This window comes from Triturus cristatus, chromosome 1_1, assembly GCF_964204655.1.
Source record: "Triturus cristatus chromosome 1_1, aTriCri1.1, whole genome shotgun sequence".
Lineage (NCBI taxonomy): Eukaryota > Metazoa > Chordata > Amphibia > Caudata > Salamandridae > Triturus > Triturus cristatus.
This window is the reverse complement of record NC_140579.1, coordinates 1,173,833,935-1,173,858,598: the sequence shown is the minus strand read 5'-3', so window position 1 is coordinate 1,173,858,598 and position 24,664 is coordinate 1,173,833,935. Positions and strand designations below refer to the sequence as shown.

Genomic DNA, 24,664 nt, shown 5'->3' with positions numbered 1-24,664 from the left:
TCCCTTGGAGTAAAGGAGTTGCTCCCCTGCAAGGCAGGCACCAAAGACGCATCTGACCAGTTTGTATCTCCGAAGCTCCTGCCGGACTCCGATATATTTGCAACACAGGAGGTGGGTTTCCAGACTTCCCAGAGGCTGACCAGAGTCCCCAGCAAACCTGAGACCCGTATCTCTCGTAGGTACCGTGGAACCAGAACCCCTGGACACCGTGCACATTTGCAAGTGCATTAGCTTCTCGACGTCCCTTGAGGCTGTGCATTGGGTTACTTGTAGCCCAAACCCAGAGCACCTTTGCCACTGAGGATTGCTGGCCTACACTCCACGGGTGTTCTGTGAGCCGGCCCTTTGTGTTTCTGCTTGAGGTACCTTTGCGATCCCTGGTCTGTCGAATGGTGGGTCCCTGTGAAGGAAACTTTTTTATTTTTTTATTTATGCTTTTTTATTTATGCTTTTTCGTTTTCCATACAAAAACAGTAGCAAACAGTATGCAATCAGTCAAATTGTGGCATTGACATAGTGTGTAGGGTACATACACATACATTACGTAACTCATAGTGCGGCATGGTGCAACATCCAGGCCAAATGGGACCTCAGACATGGCAGGCACATAAAATACAGTGCAAAGTGAGTGCATGCAATATAGTCGAACAAACAGCTTTCAGGCCTCAGATGTCAGTAATTTTCAACAGATAAGACGTGAGCGGTCCCCAGATATCCCGCGGCTTGGATTTGGTGGGCAGTTCCTCTGCATAGGACGTGAATTGATCCCGGCAGTAGGCCAGATCCTGCAAACATAGCTTAGTGGTGGGTGCAGCCCTACTGCCCCAGCACAGGGAAATCCTACGCTTAGCCATGAGCAGTGCTATGGAAACAAATTTTTTATTGGATGGTTTCACCTTGGCACCAACCGCCAGCACACACACTCTCAGGTCACAGGCAACAGACTCTTCGACCATCAGACCAAGTACTCTTGTAAGTGAGCTCCAGTAATCATTAATTTTGGGACATGCCCATGCTAGATGATAGAAGTCAGTCCCCGGGGCTCTACAGCGCTTGCAAGTGTCAGCCGGCCGCAGCCCATATCGATGAAGCTGCGTCGGCGTGTAATATAGCTGATGCAGGTATTTATAGTGTATTAATCGTAGATTACCATTGGCCGTCGGCTGACTCATTAAACGGCAGCTATACAACCAATCACTCTCCGAGAGGGGTTCTGGCAACACAGCATTCCCCCGAGCCAACGCAACCGATTCTCCAGGCGGTACATCCTTCTGCGATGCGTTGTAAAGTCTGGTGACTAACTATGCCCTAGATGTAGTAGTATATATCAATTGCAGCGCCTACAGAGTCGGAGGCTCCATAGGGAAAGTGGGATAAAGGGCTTGCATCGCTGATCGCAATCTAGTGTAGGCAAAAAGGTGCTTGGCGGAGACATTGCCTCGGGTGTTTACGTGATCCGGGGTTATGAACTGGCCACTTGGGAACACATCCGCCATTGTGACCAACTCCATATCTTTGAGGGTCTGTCGCATACCAGCTTCACTAGTTACCGAGAGGTCTGAGTGGTGGAGGAGCGGCATGCCGGGCGCATATAACGGTAACTTGTGCGCCCGCTGACCGAGGTCACGCCAGGCCTTAGCCGTAGTTTGTATAGTATCAACTTCCCCCTTTTCAAATACTGTATAGTTGTTGACTATCATTGCCTTTAGCGGTATAGGGTGCACCGCCCCGGCCTCTACCGCCTCATACGGAATATAAGCTGGATCTTGTTGCCAATAATAGGCATAGTGCGCTTGCGCACAGAGATAATACAGGTGAAAGTCAGGCGCGGAGAAGCCGCCTTGGTCATATAGGAGTGTTAGAATCTCCCACTTAAGGCGAGGCTTTTTTCCTCCCCAAGCTAGTGTGACCAGGAGAGAGCGAAGCCTGTCAAAGAAGTGTCGCGTCAGGCGCACCGGGATGTTTAAAAACAGGTACAAAAAACGCGGGAGAACCACCATTTTCATCAGCACTTTCCGATCCGCGAACGATAGCGGCAACTTGATCCACCTATTTACTTGCCCCTCAAGCCGCACGATGGCCGTGCCAAAGTTAGCCTGTATGATGACCTGCTGGTCCCTACACAGCCAAACACCTAAATATTTTACAGATTCTGAGCACCACGTTAAGGGATACTCCACGTCAAATTGCTGCGTACTCTCCGTGAGTGGCAGAATGGTCGACTTGGACCAGTTGATGCCCAGGCCCGAGAAGCGCTCAAATCGAACATATTCCCGGATAAGCTGCGAAAGAAACCTCGCCGGCTCCCGGACATACAACACCATGTCGTCCGCATACAGGGAGACTGCAAGCGGACGTTGCAAAAACCGCAAAGCCGCCTGAGCATGTCGTTGTCTTAAGATACAAGCTAGGGGCTCTAACACAAGAGCAAATAACAGCGGCGATAATGGGCATCCAAGCCACGTGCCCCGTTGGATAGGGATCGCCTCAGATAGTTGCCCATTAATCCTGACCCGGGCCACCGGATTGGTATATAATAATTCATTCCAATTCGTAAAGGCAAATGGAACCCCCATGCGATGCAGGACCGCGATCCTATAGGACCATGATATCGAATCAAACGCTTTCGCAGCATCTAGCAGAACTGCCACCGCTGGCAACTGGGGCTCCAGGACATGCATAACGGCAAAAATTGTACATAAATTATGCGACGTGGATCGAGTGGGGACAAACCCTGACTGATCCGGAAGGACCATAACAGGAAGGAGTAATTGCAGCCGGGTGGCTAACACTTTTGCTAAAATTTTAACATCCGTGTTTATGAGAGATAAGGGACGGTAAGAGTCACAACTGTCTGGCGCCTTCTCCGGTTTTAAGAGCACAACCACTAGCGCCTCACGCATGGTGGGCGGCAAGCACTAGGCATCATACGCCTCTTCATACAACTGCAGGAGACAGGAGGCCAACTGGTCTACATATTCTTTATAGAATTCAGCCGGCAACCCGTCAGAGCCTGCAGCTTTCCCATTGGGCAGAGTTGCTATAGCATCGCGCACTTCATCCAATGTGAGTGGGTGCATCAGGAAATCTTGTTGCCTACGTGACAGCCATACCAAAGCAATGTCCTCAAGATACTGCTCGAGCTCGGCCGCATCAGCCGTGGGCTTATGGGCATACATCCCGGCATAATATTCTGTAAAGGTACGCAATATAGACGGCGTGTCATAATGTGTGCCTGCAGGCGTAGTGATTGCATGGATCATGTGCATCCTATTCTGGGGTTCCATGATACGGCTAGCCAACACTCGGCCCGGCCGGCCTCCCTCCCCATAATAACGCGCCTTGCACCGGCGTGACAGATGGTTTATTTCTTGGTCAGCTATCGCATTGTACTTCACTACTTTTCCCTTAATGAGCGCTAACGTACTGGGGTCCGCCTGGACACCATATTTGCATTCTAAATCACTTAATTCCTTTTCTAGCATATTCATGGAGCGACGTAATGATTTTAATACCCTGGCCTGCAAACTGATACACTTCCCTCGTATGATCACCTTAAACGCTTCCCACAGCGTTTCCATAGTCTGAACGGACCCTGTATTGAATGCAAAATAATCAGAAACAGCCTCCGGATCCCCTCTCTAAAAACCTGGTCTAGTAATGAGGACGATTGTAAGCGCCACTGAAAGGGAGGAGGAACGTGAGATGGCAAAGTCACATCCAGATCCACCGGCGAGTGATCCAACAGCGTTCTAGGCAGATGTCATATCCTCGTAGCCCATGTGCATACTTCCTGCGTACCTAACCAGTAGTCCTGGCGGGACCAAGACTGTCGCGCATAGGAGTGACATGTGCCCTCTTTAGTGTGCGGGTGCCTTAAGCGCCAGATATCCGTAAGGCCCAACGACCACATCCCATCTTGCACAGCTTTAGCAGCTCTTCAGGGGGGCAGAACTGTCGTGGACTCCCGATCTAATGCAGGATCTAAAACCACCCGCGCCCCTCGTCATCTTCATCCACATGTGTTGGCACAAATGGGACACCCCTTTTTACTGGGATCATAACACCCCACGCATACGAGGAGTATAAAGCAGCCAGCCGCACTCCCGCCCACCTGGTGGCAACCTGCGAGACAGTATGTTTAGTGAAATGTGTCTCCTGCAACAGGGCAATGTGGATGTGATGCCGGTCTAGATAAGAAAGTACCTATCGTACCTTCTTGGCATTATTAAGACCCCGCACATTCCAGCTAATCCAGGAAATATTAGACCATTGCGGATCCGCCATGCCCGCGCCCTTTAGCCATATAGCCCCTCACACAAGCTAGAAAAAAATGAGTTACACAAAGCTGCACCCGCTATGCCATTCCAGTCAATGCCAATACAACACAACATTGATCCCCAACTACCCCTCCCACCCACAGCAGCATAAAACACACACTGCAAGCAACCCCCCCCGTGAACATTATAAAAACAAAAGGACATTTCTCTCATAACCCACATCAAAAAAGAAATGGAGAAAAACATTACCCCCATAAGGGTGCCAACCTCACTAACAAATGAAACCTTTTGGGGTATTCCCTTAGAGTGGGTCGCTAGTAGCCCTTTGGCTCCCCGTATAAACAAGGCGGGCCGAGATAGGTAGAAAGAGGCTAACCAATACATGACCTACCGGCAAGTACTAGTGGATGATAAGCTCAACCGCTCTATAAATCAGCAACGGTTGCGCAGTACGCCCCCGATCTTGAACTGACGTAGACTTAAAGCAAATCTATGAACAGTTACTGTAAAACAGAAAACAATATCACATAGACGTCTATCTTAATGCAGATGCTATTCCCGGAACAGAGACCTATCAGGCTCTTTGCATATAAAAGGCCAGCATCACAGGACTAGCAGTACAGTTATAAGGAACGTCAACATAATCTCTCGTGCTCAGCCTTCCGAATCAGAGTTCCCACCCTTATCACGCGGCATCTCCTGCCACTCAAGTCGCCGGGCATATTGAAGAGCTTCTTTCGACGTGGTGAAAATACGCGCCTTCCCATTGTGTTGGATGCGCAGACGGGCAGGGTAAAGCATAGCATACTGAATCTGAAGGGCTTGTAGCTTTTTCTTGACCGTTTGAAATTCCCGCCGAGCTTGTTGTACTGCAACCGTGAAATCAGGGAACAGCTCTATTTTCATCCCTTGGCACTCTAGCCGTCCCTTTTCCCTAGCCAGCCGAAGGGTGGTGTACCTGTCCCTATAGTTCAATACTCTAGCAATTATTGGACGCAGAGGAGCGCCCGGGACTGGCCGAGCAGCGAGTGAACGGTGGGCTCGCTCAACTATCAGCACCTTTGAGAAGTGCTCCACCCCCAGCAGTGTCGTGAGCAGCGTTTCGACGTATGACTCCATGGGGCCAGTGTTGGTGGACTCCGCAACCCCAGTTATGCGTAGATTATTCCTGCGGGAGCGGGCTTCGATGTCCTCACTCTTTGCGCTGATTACCTCCAGTACATTTTCCATACTAGAACATGTCGCACTGACCGCCTCCACGCGGTCCACCATGGTTGAAATGCGCTGCTCAGCTTCTGCGATCTGCCAATCATGTTTCGTAATCTTCGATGCCATGGTATCCATACGCAAGTTAATGTGGTCAAACTTAGCGTCAATAGTGTGTAGACTTTGTTGCATATTGAGCATCATACGCTCCAGTTTTGTAGTCGCACCCGCCTCCAGGTCAGGTTCTGCATCCGAGGCAATAGGTGTTGCGGCCTTAGTGTGTTTCTTAGCCTCAAACTGCAATTTGGTTTGTTGCTTGTCGGTCTTGCCCATGCTGACAGATTTCTAGCTGGCAGACTCGTAAGCCGGGGCGTCACCTGAAGTACTAGAGGACAATAAGCACAATGGACCAGCTCACCCCAGGTCAGAACTAGAGCAGTTCAAGCAGAGACAATCTAATGCCAGATGACCACGGTATTCCAGGGTCTACATCAATGCGGAGTACATAAGCTGGCCCCGTGCACAAAATGCCCCAGATCGACCGCCCATAGACCCAAGCGCTGCCAAACGGTAGTAGGACACAGCGCAGAAAGTCACCACTCACTGAAGATTACCACTGTGCAGAAGCAATGAGACAGGCACCGTCCCGCCCAGCTGTAGCAATGAAGTAAGCAGCACTCCGCACCCGCAAAGGTCTCAGCCACAGCCCGGGAGCTAAAGTGCGACGTAAGGATTGCTGTGCACCATGGCCCAGTATGGTACATGCAGGGCAGGCAGTCAGTCCACCATTCAGCGCAGAGTCAGCCCCCAACTTCTCCAAATACGCAATCAGCAGCTATCAGCTTCAAACAGTAAATGCTGCAAATGAGCGTCCACATGCAGTTCCAAAACCTCACAGAACCCACAATAGAGATGGCAGGCAGGTGGGCTATACCATGTACTGCAGGATGAACGAAGCATACACAAGACAGCAGGCCAAAAGATCCTGAGACATGGAGGGGTAGCTATCAGAGGCGGCCAGCAGGCACTGCAACTAAATGTCCCCAGGCAGTACTGTGAGCAAGCGTGCAGCTAGTCACTGGGAAATTGCAGGAGTGAAGTCATATAGCGCACTCACCGGTGCGATCTGGCCACAGAAGTAGGACACAGCAGGGGCTCATCCGCCGCCGTCTATGCGCCAGGCCTGAACCGCGCGCCTGGAGAATTCCCGCTGTCAGCCAGAGTGCGTCCGCCGCGCTACAGACACAGGCCAGCGCCAAAGCCCGTAAGCACGGGCCGCCAGAGTCAGTCCTGCGGGGGTCCCAGGGTGTGGCAATGTACTGTGGAGCTGACTGGCCTATGACCTAAGAAGGTCAGAATGTGGCATGGATTCCAATGTGGAATCAGACAGAAGGGCTATCGTGGGGGTTCTGTAAGTGGGAGTTGAAGATGAGCTGTTGGTGGATGAGGTGCCAATAAATCCACTTGCTTACTTACTTGGCCTGCCTCCTACTTATTTATGTCCCCAAGGACACCACATTTATTTGGCGACGAGCGGGAGTAAAGGCACCTCAACATCGACTTGGCACTAACCTCTGGAGGGTGTCTGCGTGGATCCTGGAGCTGATTTTCATCATCTCTGGTTGTGAGGAGGTGCAGTTGGAGGCCTTCGTGAGTGGTGTTGCTCCGGGTGCAACACAGCGGATTTCTTGGTGGAGAAGATTTTTCGGGAGGAGGAGAACAGCTGGTGGTATCGAGAGCGCGAGACCGCTCCGTTATATGGATTGCTTTTCAAGGCCGTGAGCGCGAGGCTTCAGCGTGCTTGCAGAGGAGTTACCAAGGGAGACGCGAGGCATCTGCGCTCCGTGATATGGATTGTTTTTCAAGGCTGTGAGCGCGAGAGTTACCAAGGGAGACGCGAGCTTTCTGCGCGTGTGCCAGCAATTCCCAGATGGAGGCTTGAAGTACCAAACGGAGGCTTGGAAGTAGCCAATGAGAACCTCGTTGGGGGCCATTTTGAGTCGTTGGGAAGATTACAATGCACTTGTGAGGAAACACGGTGTTTGGAAAAGGCAGAACTTTGTGCTCATTTCTCTTGGAACCTGTGGGAACGTGCACAGTATTCATACTTCATTGGAAGTGTGTTTATAACTTGTTGTTCCCTTATGTGAGCCAGCTGGTCATAATTACTTTAACATTTTATTGAAATTTTGGATGGGTTAGTGCTACCAAGGGTGGAACTGGTCGCTTGTTCAAAAAAAAAAAAAAAAGAAGAATTTTTTTTATTTTTTATTTTTTCTTTCTATTATTTTTTGATTGTTCTGATTTGATGTTTATTATTGATAGCTTGGTAATATTTAAGATCTAAAAGAGTTTATCGACATGCAGAATGTAACGCAACCTCCGTTTTTTCTAACTAGTCCAGGTGAGCCGAATGTAAAATGGCAAAAATGGAAAAAGATTTTTACGAATTATGCGAGGGTTTGTGGCACGAATCTCAGTGCCGAACGTAAGCATTCGTTATTGTTGCATTGCCTTGGGGGTGAAGGTCAAGAGGTGTTAGAACATTTACCTGAGTTAAGTGCTTCTGAACAAAGGAACCTCAATGAATATGTATTGAACAATTGGACCGTCATTACCTACCAAGGCTGAGCACGATAATGGAAAGGTATCATTTTGGTCTAAGGGGACAGAAAAAATAGGAGTCGGTGGAGGAGTATGTTTCGGCTCTGAGGAAGCTTGCTTCCTCATGCAAATTTGGTCCTGCTGTGGAGGAGAGGATTAGGGATCAGTTTGTGTTGAGGTGTGCGCATGATGATATCAGGAAAGAACTCTGGTTGAAGGATGAACCTCTGCTCGAGGAAGTGATTACTATTGCCAAGCAAGTTGAGCACATGAGGAAGTGTGTTGATGAGTTGAATGAAGAAAAGTGTAAAAGTGAAGAAAAGAGTAAAAGTACTGTAGTTGAAAATAAAATAGAAGAGGTGGTATGTCAAGTACAAAAGAGGGAGGTTAAGGGAAAAGATACTAGTATATTTATGCCTAGCAATGTAACCAGTTCTCCTGTTGGAGGAAAACCTGTGTGTTTTAGATGTGGACGTTTTGGGCATTTTGCTAATTCACCTTATTGTCCTGGACTGAGAGCCATCTGCAACATGTGTGGTCGGAAAGGACATTTCGCTAAATGTTGCAAGGGTAAAGGTAATAAAGATAACAGTGTAACTGCAAAGAATCAGCCTGAAGTAAAGGTGGTCACATTTCAAGTTGATGCAAGTATAAGTGATCATCCTTCTCATGTGGTGGATATAGAAGGGGTACCCCTTAATTTTAAGTTTGATTCCTGTTTGCACCTGACAATAATTGGTGAGGATGTTTTTATGCAACATTTTGTCAATAAGGTGAAATATTTCAAGAATGATCTTTCTCCCATGGGCTATGGTGGTTTACCTATAAAAATGTCTGGATATTTTGTGGCCACCATTGAACTTTGTGGGAAGATGATTGCGGGGAAGATATATGTTGCTAAGCGGGGTGATTCCCTTATGGGTTGGCCTCATCAACGTCTATTGGGGGTATGGTTAAACCCCAATGCCTCTCCACAGGTTCAAGTACAAGCGGTTGGGGATACGTCTCTCAGGTTTGTAGAACAGTTTGCTGACATATTTAAGGATACTTTGGGGTGTCTTAAGGGATACAAACACCACATTAAAGTAAGAGTAGGAGCGGTACCTGTTGTGGCAAAAGTAAGGAGGATTCCGTTGAATGAACAAGCTGGTGTTCAGAAGGAGATAGATAAATTGGTGAAAGCAGGCATAATTGTACCAGTTGAAGCCACAGAGTGGTTGGCTCCGATAGTCGTGGCCAAGAAGGCCACTGGCGAAATTCGTCTTTGCATTGACTTGAGGGCATTGAACAAAGAGGTCATAGTGGATAAGTTTCCCTTACCGAACATTGATGAGATGGTTGGTACGTTGGGTGGTGCGAAATTCTTTTCAACTCTTGATCTGGCCTCGGCATACCATCAAGTTGTGTTAGATGATTCCTCCCAGGATCTCACTGCTTTTGTTACCCCCATGGGTACTTTTAAATTTTGTAGAATGCCGTTCGGGCTTGTGTCGGCGGCTTCTGTATTTCAACGAATAATGTCACACATTATCAGAGGTCTTATTGGAGTTAATTGCTATCAGGATGACCTTTTGATTTTTGGAAACACCTTACAAGAGCATGATTGTCGGGTTTTTGCTGTCCTGCAACGTCTAAGGGAAGCGGGTCTTACTCTTAGGAAAGACAAGTGTAAATTTGGGTTGCAGGAGGTAAATTATCTTGGACATTGTATAACTGGACAAGGGATTTTTCCCAAGAAGGAATTGGTAGAATCCATCATGAATGTTTCTGTACCGGTCAACAAGGAAGAATTGCTTTCTTTTCTTGGTATGGTAGAGTTTTACAGTAAATTTATCCCTGGTTATGCAAGTAAAACTCATACTTTGAGGAAATTGACTGTAAAAAATGCGGAGTTTTTGTGGTCAAGTGAGTGTGAGGAGGAGTTCCTCTTGATCAAGAAGGAGTTGAGTAAAGCGCCAGCTCTTCATGCGTTTGTGCCTAGTGATCCGACGGTTATTATGACGGATGCTAGTGAAAAAGGGTTGGGGGCGGTGCTGCTTCAGAAGAAGGATGGAGTGGATTGCTTGATTGCTTGTGCTTCAAGGTGCCTAAGAGGGTCTGAAAGGGGTTATTCAGTTATAGAGAAGGAGTCCCTAGCCATATTTTGGGCTTTAAGGAAGTTTAAAAATCTGGTGTGGGGTGTAAAGGTCTGTGTTTTGTCGGACCATAAGCCCTTAAAGGAGGTGTTTTCTAAGAAAGGTCTTGACTCCATTTCTTCTAGAATATGGAAATGGATTATTTCTTTACAAGAATTTAATTTTGAAGTTGATTACATTCCAGGTGTGGTCAATAGGTCTGCTGACTGTCTTTCTAGGTTGGTTGATCTTAAAGGGAGCAAGGAGGAGGATGGTGAGGATGATAATGAGGTGGTTAATGTCTGTGAAATCACGGATGGTACTGTTACCCAGGAGGATTGGAATTCAGAGATTAAAAAGGATGATGAAATTTCAAGAGTGATGGTGATGTTGGGGGAAGGTAAACGGTTGGAGAAACTGTGGAGTTTAGTATCTGATGAGCTTTCTGTGGTGGACGGCTTACTTTCGAGGGGCACGAGGTTGGTTCCGCCGTTGGGTATTAGAGAGAAATTGCTCAATTTTGCTCATATTGGTCATCTTGGGATTGTCAAGACTAAGGAACTGTTGAGGTTGCAGTTTTGGTGGCCTGGGATGGATATGGAGATAGAGAGGTTGGTTCGAGAATGTCCTGAATGCTGTGCTAGTGACAAGATTTTGAAGACTAAACAAACCCCAATGGTGTGCAGGAAGTTACTTGATCATCCTTGGGATGAGGTTTCTATTGACATTGTTGGTCCTTTGCATGGGGTATGTGATACTCCATATCTAATAGTGGTTCTGGACTTATACTCTAGGTGGGTTGAGGTAGGTGCTGTTAGGGATGTATCTACGGTGTGTGTCATCAGGTTTTTGCAAGAAATTTTCAAGAGAGAAAGTTTTCCTAACAGTATTCTTTCGGACAATGGACCACAATTTACCTCTAGTGAGTTCAAGGATTTTATGGTGAGGTGTGGTATTCAACATAAAAGGTGTGCCATATATCATCCTGAAGCTAATGGTGCAATAGAAAGGGTCAACAAGACTCTTAAGGAGCGTATTCAGTTGGCAAGAGCTAGTGGGTTGAATTGGAAGGAATCACTTCAAGATAGAATTTTGGCTTACCGAGTGTCCCCTCATTCAACTACTGGGAGATCTCCTTTTGAATTATTTAAAGGGAGAGTACCTAATACTTTGTTGTGTCCTGGTTGGATGAAGTTAAACAAAGGTTTTGTTGATAATCAGGTAGGGAGGTGGAGGGATAGAGAGATAGAGAAGCAGTCTTTGAGGTAATTTTATGTTGATGATAAGAAAGGTGCCCAATTTCAGGTGGTGAAGGTTGGGGATATGGTTAAGATAAGAGCTCCTGTGGGGTGTCAACCTTGGTCGAAATATACTAATGTAAGACCTGTGGTTAAGGTGTTCAACAACGCTGTTAAAACAAGTGATGGGAGGATTTGGAACAAGAGTCGCGTTGTAGTGGTTAATCCTGTTGCTTCTGTTGGTCAAGCAGATAGCGACAGGTTAATCTCCGGTCCTGGGTCCTCTGATCTATTGTCCTCTGGTTCTAATCTGCCTGGGGTCTTGAGGGGCATCCGGGAAAGAAGTCAAAGGGTGCGCAGACTTCCTCTATATATGAAGGACTATGTTAGGTCATAGGTTGGTTCTGCTAGAGTATGGGGGCTCATTTGCATATGTCACATGTTAATGTTTTACTGTGAAGTTTTTCTGTTCATTTTGGTAATATGTTACTGGATAGCTTATGTTTCTCTATCTTGATTCTGTATGATAATTTTTCTTGTTTTATTATCATTTGCAATTTTGTTATTATTATTGTTGAGGGGGAAGATGTGTGGCAATGTACTGTGGAGCTGACTGGCCTATGACCTAAGAAGGTCAGAATGTGGCATGGATTCCAATGTGGAATCAGAAGGGCTATCGTGGGGGTTCTGTAAGTGGGAGTTGAAGATGAGCTGTTGGTGTATGAGGTGCCAATAAATCCACTTGCTTACTTACTTGGCCTGCCTCCTACTTATTTATGTCCCCAAGGACACCACACAGGGCACATTAGGAAGTCTCGAAGGGCCCCCCGCACCACCTCATGCCTCACGCCGCATCGCCTCACCTCCAGTACCGGCCGGCGTCCGCAAGCGCCAGGAGCGAGGCCCTGCCCCCCAGCTACATACAAAGGCAGGGTCTGGCTGGCAGACGGCGTCTCTCCGCCCCTCCGTCACCCGGAGCCACGACCAGCCACACCAACAGCAGGGGCACTGACAAAGAGTACACCAGGCGCCGGGAGCTAGGCAGGCAACCCTTCGCAAATCAACAGCAGACGTTCCGGTGCAATCAGGGACAAAATGATCAGTACATGCCCTCGGGTGCCGCCATTTTGCTGCAGGCGAGGCCTGGCACGCCAGAGTGAAGCGGCGGCAGGCAGAGGCGATCAATGCACCCAGGAAGGCCACCAAAGTGCTCCTCAGCGCTGCGACACCAGTCACTGTTCCGTTTCAGCCATGGATGGCGCCAGGTAACACGGATTATAGACGGATTGTTATCTCGGCCAGCAGAGCTGCACTAGAGTGCGGCCATTTTGCTCCAGGCTCTCTAGCGCCCCCCCCTGTGAAGGAAACTTTGACTTCAATTGGGCTTCCCTGGTTACCCAAGATGTGCCCTGACTCTCCATTGCTTGGGGAGTCCCCAGGACCTTGCTGGTCCGCACCGAAGCATCTTTCCTCTTCCTGCGTGGGTTGCTGTTGCCAAGCCTTGTTGTGTCTAACCCGGGAACCGACACTGCAGCACTCGACATCCTTCATTGGAAAGCTCGAATCCAGCTCCTGGTTGTCGTCGATGCCTCCTGGTTCTCATGGCTGAAGAGTCAAGCTTCCCCTCTTCGCACCTGAAGCACCCGACATCGGTGGGCATTCGTCTATCGTGCCCCTGATCAATGGCTAGTGACCCAGACTCTATCCCCTCTGCTTTCAGGCTCTTCACATCTTTGATCCAGGCTTGGATCTCTTCGGACACTTCTCCTCTTCCCGGCAGCAGCACTTTTCTGCATCTTGCCATTGAAATCGACGAAGACGCCGACACCAATTGACACCTATGCACCCGGCTTCCCTGGGTCAGGTAACACGAGTACTCTTGTGCTCCCATGGGTGTTGGCCCTAGAACCATCTAAGTCCAAAAGGGTTTGTTCCTAGTCCACCTCTAAGTGTCCTTAAACTTTAAAATTCCAACCGCAACTTTCCCCATAAAAGCTAATGGAGCTCGCTGCTGTGTTCTCACACTGCACACGTCCCCCGTGGGTCCCCTGTGTCACTACCTTGGGTGGTTCCTTGGGTCCCAGCGATTCTACAGGCTCTAGGTCTTGTGTCTAGTCAAGTCGTGGTTCTTATACCACTTTCTTAACATATGGTTTGGTCCGCCCCTGGGGCCTATCGTGTATTGTGCTAATTTACTGTAATATTACTAAGTGTAACATATGTGCTTTGACCTCTAGCCTCATAAAGAGACTAGTAGGTTGTGTTTAGTAATAAATACATATATTTTATATATATACCTGGTGTGGTTCTCCTTTCATATAGTCATTCAAGAGATTATAGACTGGTAAAACAAGCTGCTTTACATTCCTTCAAGACTTAGCCTGAAGGCTGCTCTCCATAGCTGCCACTACGATAGCTTTCAAATAAGGTTGTCTTTAACCTATCACCTCTAAGGAATTGTTTGGACTGGTGCAAGGTGCCCACTATAACTAGTGGACAGCATATGCACGGCCAACTTCTCACACAGTGCACTTCTATGCCATACTTGAAGCTCCTTGGTGCTTACATTTTCCACTTGTGACCTCTGAAAAGCATCAAGACTCCTCCTGTCCACCATTAATTCACCCTGCCGATATTCGGCCCTCTGTTAAAGCTCCACTGCCATTTGGTCCCTTTCATACTGCCTCACTTCTCCTTCTTACCATTCATCATTTCAAACATTTGTACTCGGGTATTCATTGGCCGCCACCCCACTGTCATATTTCTCCCAATCTTTCATTTTGATGTAAATGCCCCATGCCCAAGCTCCCTCTGTGTAGCAGGGACTGTCCACAACCCCCCATGTCTTAAGACCAGTGTTTCAGAGCCGCTGCTGACTCTGCTGGCTTTACCAACCCATCGACCATTTCTTTTGTTGGCATCATTGATGACTGATCCCCAAAGCCACTCCAACCTGAAGGCTACCTATCACCAGGGGCCCCACGAGCCTCTCTAGTTCTCACAGTCTCTCTCTGCCTTTCATCTACATCCGGGATCCATATCAATTGCCCATTGCCTGAGCTTCAGTGCCAAATATTTTGTTTCAATCCCCTTTGGGCATGGTGACTCCCTATTCCTCATGTTATGTGTTATTGTTATGTCCTTTGTTTTTTTTCTATTAATTTTCACTACGGATATTTTCCCTTTCTTGGAAACTGTATTCACTTCCATCCACTTCCACCCATATTGTCCCCGTCATACTTGGTGCGGGCGGGACTACATTTGCCAGCAATCTCCTCCATTTGACTTCACCTCCAATGGGGTCACCTCTCACTTCCTTTGCAGCGCCACGTGGCGACCCGCCTCTTTCACGGCGTGACAACCACCTCCGCTACCCACTCTGATGCTTGCCTTTGGGGACACACCATACCTACCCATGCCTGTCCTAATACATCAGGTTTCAGCAGATCTTCACTTCCTACAGCACACGAAGTAACGAAGGCAATTTAGTCCCTTTATCCCCATTTAACAAAGATAACTTAGTCCCCATACCCTTTGGCAATTAATGGAAAAGGATAGGAAAGGAAAAGAGGAAAAGAAATAACAATGAAATCCAATAGAATCGACGGAGCACATAATCTTGTAATTTCTTGGGTTTCCTTTTTTATCCGTGAACTTTATTTGTACGCATCATCAAGTACATACTTTTACCTAAATCACACTTAAACGTCCTATCTGAGTCTATTCCCATACTTGGATCCAACGCCACTCGAGACGTACTCCACCAACTACCATCAGGTAATCTCACGGAATTTCTTCATACTTCACAAAACTGCTCAGGTTCCCTGAACTTTGAAAAACTCTTGACTCATCTCCAACTTTCATTCTGCACACATATACGTTTTTTTTAATGTTCACTCTTTACTCACTAACATCAATGAAGTTTATTTCAGCTGTTTTCCAAAACTCACACGTCCATTTCTCTAGAGAATAGTTACCATCCAAAAAGAACTCAGTTCTGTGGAAGCTTTCCTTCCTCTCATTAATTAAAAAATAACCTGTCCAGTGACTACATGTGGTGCAGTGCAACATGAACACACAAAATCTTTGATAGATTTGCTCACATCCATGTTATTACCTTATAGAGATTGAATAAGCTCAACCTGAATTCTGTTAAAACATTCTACCTTCCCATTATTTTGCAGGAGATAGACATGTGTTCTAATGTGTTTGAAGAAACAATTTCAGATGATGTAAATTGTACACCATTGTTTGCCATAATCTCATTAAAAAAATCTTTTGAAAGCATTCAATTATGTTCTTAGTTGTTGGAACATTGATAGGTTCAACTTCAACCCATCGAGAGAGATGATCAACCAAGACAACCAAATACATAATTTAGTGTGGCAAAATATCAAATAGACCCACAAAATCAACTTGTATTCTTTGCCATGCTCTACATAAAAATGGTGTTTAAGATTCTTTCTTACCCTTGGTTATTAAAACTTTTTCACTCTTATTGCATTTCACAAATCTCTTAACAAACTCATCAATTTCCCCATCCATTCTGGGTCACCAGGAATCATTCCTTATTCTTCTTTCGTTATAGTAGAACCCAAGTGACCCGGATGAGCAGCTTCAATTGTTTTAGATTGAAAACACATAGGAGGAACTCATTTATCACCCTGTACCAATGTATTACCTTCAATGAATAGTTTGTCTAACTACACAAATGCTTTAAAAGTTACCTGAAACATTCTGTAAACTTAGCACAAATACATTTCACATCAAAAGGATAGTAGCTGTTCCTTTTTTGCACAGTAGCTTCTGCTATACTCTTAATTTGACTTGGTTTAGGTTTAATTCCTTGTTCAGATAAAACATGATCAAGCTACTCAGTTTTTCTTCTTTTAAATATACATTTGTCTTTTATGAGAGATACTCCCCTTTTTTCTAATTCGCTCAGAACATCAATGAGTCTTGTTATGCTCATGTTCATTATCAGTAAAAAAACAAAATGTCCTCTTGAAAGACTACATCCTGAGAGTATCCTTATACCATATCTGACATGAGTCTCTGAAAAACAGCTGTGGCCGACACCAGGCCAAAGGCCAGCCTACATATTTTCAAAACACCATCTGGGATAGAATAGGCAGTAAGATGGTGAGATTGAACAGGAAGTTCTATTTGGTGATATACTGCTCTCAAATCTAATTTTATCAACCAACTAAAGTGTCCAATTTTTGTTAACAAATCTTCAATCCTAGGTAAGGGAATATTATCCACCCAAATGAATTAATTGGCAGTTCGTACATCTACACACACCCTAAGCCCGCCTGATTGTTTTCTGTGCTAAAATGTCGGAGACAACCACAAAGTTGCTTCAACTTTCTCAATAATATCATGTGCACATACATCTTCTAACACGTTGGACAAGTCCTTTCTTACACTGAAGGGTATATTATGTAGCTTATGCTTAACTGGTAGGGCTCCTTGTTTGACTCTTATAGTATTTGAAAAATATTTTATTCTTTATTACCTATCCAGAAAAACTCTTTAAAATGTTTCTTCCAAGGAATCCTTGAGTAAACTTATTCTATTTCTTTCAATTGTAATGGGTTTGACTAAACCAAGTTTTATAGTTAAATCAAATACCGCTTGGTGGCGCCATCTTAGAACATGGATACCTTTCTTTCCTGCATAAACCTTTCCTTTGATGGATTCATCCAAAAATTCAATTGCAGTCCAAAAACATAACGTGTTAAGTATTTTTCTATGTTCAAGAGCAACAGTTACCATATCACGAAGTAATAACAATTTGTCACCCCAACTTAGCAAACTTCTCCTGAGACACATTGGTAATACACGATCCTGTATCTACAAAGAGCTTAATCTCTTTTTTCTATCAGCAGTTCAATGCCTTGATCCGTAATATTCTTATTTACTTTCATCCTTCACTACCAACAGTAGCTCCTCATTATCGATATGTATATCTTCATTCCTCTCACATTCTTCATTAAGTACACAACAGACATTGCTCCTTTTTACTTCTCTCCACACTCTAAAAAAATGCAATTTTTTCCTCAATTCCTACACTGTTGACCTAAAGGTGGGCAGTTTTTAAATGAAGATCCTCACCTAAAACAAATTACTTTTCATTACATTTGGATGCTATCGCCTCATCTTCAGAGTTCAATGAAGTAGGATATAATGTCAACAGAAAAGGTATATTTGATCATAGGCTACATGCTCTAACGCTGAGCATATACAAATATTTCTGTAACAATGACATCAAAGCTTCTCGTAATCTCATGTCTGTTTTCTCTTTTATCAACGCTACTGTTCTGAGTGACTCTTTGAGCTGTACCTAGAGAGGATTGTGTATGCACTGTGGTCAGTACAAGAATCGGACTAACACAGCACTACTAAGATTCCACAGAGCATGTCCTAGTAAAGTGTACTGTGTACTCTTCTTATGGAAGTGCTCTCTACACTTCTGAGGGTCTCATAAACCAGGAAGCCCTTCCTAGTTAAAATCCCTCTTTCGGGGGCAGTAAGCGAAAGGAGTCTTTCATCTTCTGAGTCTATCAGAATCCAAGTACATGCAATGTCTAATTTGGGCCTAGCTGGGACCTAGTGAATGTGAATAGAAGATCAGGTCCACACACATGCCAATGTGCAAGATTGCCTTTGTACATGGATATAAGTGTTGCAATGCTGCACTTTTACAGATGACATAGGGCAAGACTATATTTGCACATGGACAGAAGTCCATAATGTTGCCCTTAGAGATGCCAAGGTGTAAAACTGTCTTTCGAAATGGATATAAGTGCACACTCAATCAAGGATTTGTAAATGTGCAAGACTGTCTTTTCACAAGAATGATGGTGTACAAAGATGCTCTTACACAGAGATGCCAATGTGCAAAACTGACTTTACGCAATGCTGCTAGCTCATGTTACTGCCTGTGCTCCAGACGGCTTGTAGGCAGACCTACTTGTATACAGATCTGCTCCTGCTGCAAGTGAAAGGGCAGGCAGTATGCATGACACTCATGCAGAGAGCTACCAGTGTGCATGGCTTCCTGCACACACCTGCCTGCTTTTCCGCAGTATTCTGAGGGTACAGAAATGTGCACAGTGCTACTAGTGTAGTTCATGCATGGAAAGATCTTTGCCTTTGCACAGGACTGCGTACGTGCAGCCAAAAAGGACATTCTGTGTACAGGAACGGTAGTGTATAATGCTGTCAATGTACAGGTGCCTGTGCACAGGCTGCCTCCTGGGGGAGGAGAAGGAGGAGGAGGAGGAGGAGAAGGACTACTTGCCTGGGAATGCAGACAGAGAAGACCGAGACAAATGCAGAAAGCAGGAGAGCGAAGTAAACATCTAAGGGGCATATTCACAAGGAACTATCGCCGAGTTAACGGCACTTTATCGCAGCCAAAGTTGCGATAAATTTATCGCCCCATTCACAAGCTGGTGTTAACAGCCCACAGCGCCAGTTTACCCATGATAGCAGCCGCAAAAAACATCGCCACGGATGACCCCCGCAACTATCGCTAATGAGATGCAGAGAAGGCATTCCCGTGCCAACAGCCGCGACAACACAACTCCACAACATTCACAACGACCAGACAGAACTGCCATAAGAACACAAAACCAGAGATAAGGTGCGTTAGCAGCAGGAAAATAACACCTGCTCTGACCTGGTGCTAAGTCGGACCACAGCCTGCATCACAAAAGGGAGCACAGCCCACAGCCACATCGGGAGGGCAACAGATGCCATGGAGCCACTGGTCATGCGGCCGGACACCCAAGAGGGCCACAACACCCACTGCCACCACCCCAGGACCCCAAACCCCACCCAGAACACCCCCCCGGACCACCACAGAGGCAGCGCAGACAAAGACAGCGGACCCCCAGGAAACGCACCAGCCTCACAGACCCAACACCTGACAATGTCATTGCCCACTACAGGCCCAAAAGTACAACAATCCTACGCATCCTGACTAACAACGCCCAACAGGCCGACGGCACAAACACAGCAGACAACCAACATCCCACCCCACACAAAGCTGCTGGCTGTGCTGCACCTGTTGTCCCCTGGTACCGCCCAACCAGCACCCGCCACAGTCGGAGGAGTCACACAGCCATCCATATCCATAGCTGGATGCACGCAAGTGTCGGGGGAAATCCACAGCACACATGTCATACCTGTGCCCCCTGCCAACACAGCACACAATCACCGCAACAGAGGGGAGGAACATGGCGATCGGCGAGTAGCGGGTCGCGGAGGCTCCCGAAGGTCAGGAGGATAGGAATGTTAAATCATCATTGAAATACCGGGATTTATACATCGAAGGCATTTACAAACTAATATGACTTATGGTCTGTGAATAACGGAATATCTACAAACCTGGTTCCGTTTTTAATTTTTTGGGTGGTACTGATTGCATGCGGCCACGAATGCCCCCTCAGCTGCTGCCCATCGGGAGATGCCGGTGCGAGAGTTCCGATCGAGGCTTGGGGAAAGCGAACGCCGAGGTGCAGCGTCTAAAGGTCTCGAGAGTTTGTTTGCCTTCGTGTTGTTCCCTGGGCTCTGAGTGACGCGACGGAGATTGCTGGCACGGCGAGGCAGTGAAAGATTTAGGCGAGGGCGTGGAGTCGGTGCGGGACTCTGAAGATCTGCAGAGCCCTAATCAGCGAGGTGTAGGCTTGGGGAGAGTGCCAGTTACCCGTGGAGACTCAGGTCTTCTCTGGGCTCGTGCTGCTGCTTGCCTGAGGCGAACTCGGAATGCAGGCAGCCTAATTTACTTCCAAAGCTGTCAAGGCAAAACAAAAGACATGGAAGACGTGGAAGACAACGAAAGAGGTGAAACCACTCTACTTTCAAGGAGATCAACGTATGCAGGACACAGTGAGCTGGTTATAAAACAACAGATACCAGCTAATAAGGGTAAGGAGAGGGGACTAAAACTGGAAAATCTATCTATAAGTTGTCTAGAAAAGCATAAGGAAGGAAAGCAGGGAAGGGAAGGGAAGGTGGCTAACATCTCGACTCATATAGTCCCTGGGCAAATACAATCTAGATATACTCTAAGGAGTGCTAAGCTAAAAATACATATGTTGGATTCGCAGGATACAGAACAAAGGACACTTTCAACTCCAGAAGCTCTAAGTCAAGCGCAGTTAAAAACTCCGAAGACGAAGAAAAATCTTTCAATACAGAGTGAAAAAAAGGGTGCAGGATTACGGGAAAATAAACACCTTGCTAAAACGAAGACTATCATTTAAATCAACACCGTCTCTCCGAAACGTTTTTAAAACCACTCCTGCTATATTAGTGCTGAAATCGAGAGTAGAGACAGTATCACAGGGTACCAATACTGTATGTGACTCAAACACCCCTCAGAGTATTGCACAGGTCATCCTAAGCAGCATTCCTACATCCAATAAATTTCATCCACTTATGATTGAGGAAACACTGCTAGAGGATAATTCACAAGATATGGAGATGTTAAGTGCATCAGAGAATGCATCAGGAAAAACACCTAGGGACTTGGAGCAGGCAATACAGGGCAGCCCCGATGTACAAAAATGCACTGTATGAAGCACAGACTTCCCAGGCACCGTCAACTATACATCAGGATAAGCCTAACAATCCTAATATGGGAAAACACTATGGAGATGTATTAAATAACCCTCAACTAGCCCAGCCTGCTCAGATGTGCGATTTAATTCAGGCATTATCAAAAGAGATGAAAGAAAGGTTTGCATTCTCAGTAAAAAATCAGCTTGATATTAAAATCTCTTGTAAAAAATGTGAAGCTAAATTAGATTTGTTGGCTGTCAGAACAAATGCCCTTGAAGAAACGGTAGCCGACTTAGTAACACAGACAGACGATAATGAAAAACGCATAGCTATACTAAATGATAGAGGGCTAGAAATACAAGATAAACTGGAATTGCTCGAGAACTCACAAAGGAGAAATAACATCCGTCTTCTTAAAATTCCAGAAGGGATGGAGGGAAGTAACCTGAAAGAGTTTGTAATACAACTTATAAGGCAGGCAACCCATATCGAATGCTCAGAAGAAGTACTCAGGGCTGATATACAAAGGGTACACAGGGACCCTTTTAGGCTCAGCCCAAATAAAATGAGACCCAGGAAAATCTTGTTGAATTTCTTAACTTACAGTTTAAAGGAAGACATTTTAAATAAAGCCCTTAAAGTAAATTCTCTCTAAGCAGAAAATGTAACATTTCAGATACGCTCAGATTTTTCTGCAATCACTGCATCTAGACAAGGGGACCTGGGGAAACTGATTGACCCGTTAAAAAAATTCGGAGCAACAGCACAACAAAAATTTACACCATCATTAAAGGTCATGCACAACAACAAAATGCAAGTATTTAAAAGGGTAGAAGATGCTGAAAGTTTCCTAAGTTCACTATCGAGTGACCATGAAACAACAAGATAAAAGAAGCAAAAGCCTTTAAGATGTAAAAGTCTGTTTTCTCTTTTAAACTATTCCCTGACTGAAGGGGGGGCTCCATAGGCCTAGGTAGAGGCCATCGAAGAAGAAAGGTGGGGTTCTCCATGGGAGGGTTCACTAGAGAAAGGGAGGAAGGGTAAAAGGGGGGGGAGCACAGGGTGGGGAGCAAAGGGAAAAAAAACAAAAAATGTCCAATTTGCCAGAATGAAATTAAAGTCATAGGAAAGATATCTGAGAGATGAGCCACCCATTAGGAGATCCAGTGTTTAAATTAAAGGTACTTTCCTGGAATCTAAATGGATTAAGAACAAATTACAGAAGGCAAACATTATTTCAATATCTAAGAGTTACCCCAGAGCAAATCCTCATACTACAAGAAACCCATTTACTAGAAAATGAGCTACACAAATTCTGTAAAACTCAAAAGTGGATCCAAGATGTGGTCTGTACAACTCAGTCATGTCCATCTAAGGGTGTAGCTATAATTATTTTTAAAAAATCGGCTATCTCTTTAGAGAAAAGCACGGCAGATAAAATGGGGAGATGGGTCATAACTAAAATAAAAATACATTCGCACAAATTTACAGTTGCGGGCTATTATAGTCCGAACACGGATGACACGACTCCCTTTAAAAATTTACTATCAGAACTATTAAATTATACAGATCCATTAATATTAGCGGGAGACTTCAATGTAGTACTAAATCAAGTTCTAGATAAATCAATCACAAGTAGATCCACTCAGAATTTTAAAACAAGAACATTAAACCAGAATGAGATTAAACAATTAGCGTGGCATTGTGTCTGGAGGTCGAAAATGGGTAACAGAAGAGGATTTACATTTCACAATAAGAAATATAAACATAAGTCCAGATTAGATTATTTTCTCCTAAATACATCATTAAAACAATGGGTGCAAGATGTTAAACACATGGGGTTACATCTGTCTGACCATTCAGCAGTATCCTTAGAACTTAATGTTGCGATTAGACCAAGTATCAGGAGATGGACACTAGAACATGCTATCCTATTAGAAGAAGATAGACACTAAGCTTAGAAACAGAGAGTTTTTTTCACATTAATTTAGGCACTGCACCTAGACATATTGTTTGGGATGCTTATAAAGCATTCATAAGGGGTCAGATTACTGCTATACAAATTGCGAGACATAAAAAGTATAAAGCTGAAATTGAGACCATAGAAAGCGAGATACAAAAAATAGAATATGATCTCAATATACAACAAAGCACTTCACTTAATGTTGAGATGTCTAAAAAATTAGAAACTCTCATATTAGATCTAGAAGAAATCTTAGAATCAAGACTAAAAAAGAAATGGCAAGCCAGTAAAATATCTCATTCTGAATATGGGGAAAATTGCGGGAAGCCTCTGGCGTGGAAGACAAAGCAGGACCTAGCCAGAAGCAACATTAATGAGATTAAGTCAGATTCTCAAGATGCAGTATACAACTCTCCAGATGATATTGGTAAAATCTTTCATGCGCATGAAGATTTAAATGTTCAAGAATTAGAGATAAGGAACTGGTTGGGTCAAACATTTTTAAATAAAATCACGGATGAGGCATCCAGAAACATGGATTAGGGCGATCTCAATGGTAGAAATTGGAGAGGTTATAACAGCAGGCAAATCCGGGAAAGCTGCGGGCCTGGATGGTCTACCGGCAGAGCTATATAAAGTTCTAAAGGGTGTTCTTACTCCAATCGTGCTGACATTATTTACTTATATTTTTGAACAAGTTGGAGATATACCACCGTCATGGAATAAGGCAATTTTTGCGTTAATTCTTAAACCTGCTAAACCATCTTGTTCATGCGATTCATATCGACCTATCTCTTTGCTCAATATAGACTATAAAATATTTTCTAAACTATTGGCAGAGAGATTAAATGGAGTGGCAGGGAATTTATTGCATCATGATCAGAAAGGATTTGTTAGAGGCAGGGGGATAAAAGACCTTATTTACAACTTGGTCGGAGCGATAGATATAGCAACCCTACACAAGACTCCCCTGGCAGTAATAACAATAGACGCCATGAAGGCATTCGACAGAGTCAATTGGACATATTTAAAATTTATATTAAAAGAAAATAATATAGGGAAAAATATTTGTAGGGCAATCGCATTGATATATAAATCACCGTCGCCCAGAATTTTGGTAAACGGTAATCTATCTGACGCAGTTAATATCCAAAGAGGTACTCGACAGGGCTGTCCCCTATCCCCTATGCTTTTTAATTTATACATAGAACCGTTAGCTGGAAAGTTTAGAACACATGACATAATACCTGCTTTTATATTTAGAGAATGGAGCAAAAAGGTGGCATTATATGCGGACGATCTCATGATATATATGACAAATTTAGACACCACCCTCCCGTTAATATATCAGGAAGCACAACATTTTGGAAAGATTTCAGGCTATGAAATAAACAAAGCCAAAACTGAATGCATGACTTGGAATTTGGGAGGCTCTACCAACCCAACAAAAAAAACAATAAAATATTTAGGAATATTGATTTCACAAGACATTGGAAAAATTACGGAAATAAACATACATAAAATTAGTAAAGAGATACAGAGTTCTAAAACTGGATAGGCATACCTCCCGTTAACATTCATCGGAAGAATAAACCTAATAAAAATAATGTTGCTCCCAAAAATAATTTTTTTATTACAAAATATACCGTTAGCATTTAAGGAGAAATCTTTAAAGTCTCTACAAGC

At 44.9% G+C, this 24,664-nt stretch overlaps 1 protein-coding gene across 1 annotated transcript in view; it reads right to left on the bottom strand.

Annotated features, from left to right (window-relative positions):
- The window catches only part of LOC146871810 (leukotriene B4 receptor 1-like), a 293,853-nt gene extending 273,878 nt beyond the window's left edge, over positions 1-19,975 (bottom strand). Inside the window, exon 1 of the mRNA XM_085651598.1 lies at positions 19,840-19,975. Coding sequence (XP_085507724.1) covers positions 19,840-19,879 — 40 coding nt within the window. The 5' untranslated portion in view covers positions 19,880-19,975. The remainder of the gene's footprint in view (positions 1-19,839) is intronic.
- Between the last annotated feature and the right edge of the window lie 4,689 nt (positions 19,976-24,664).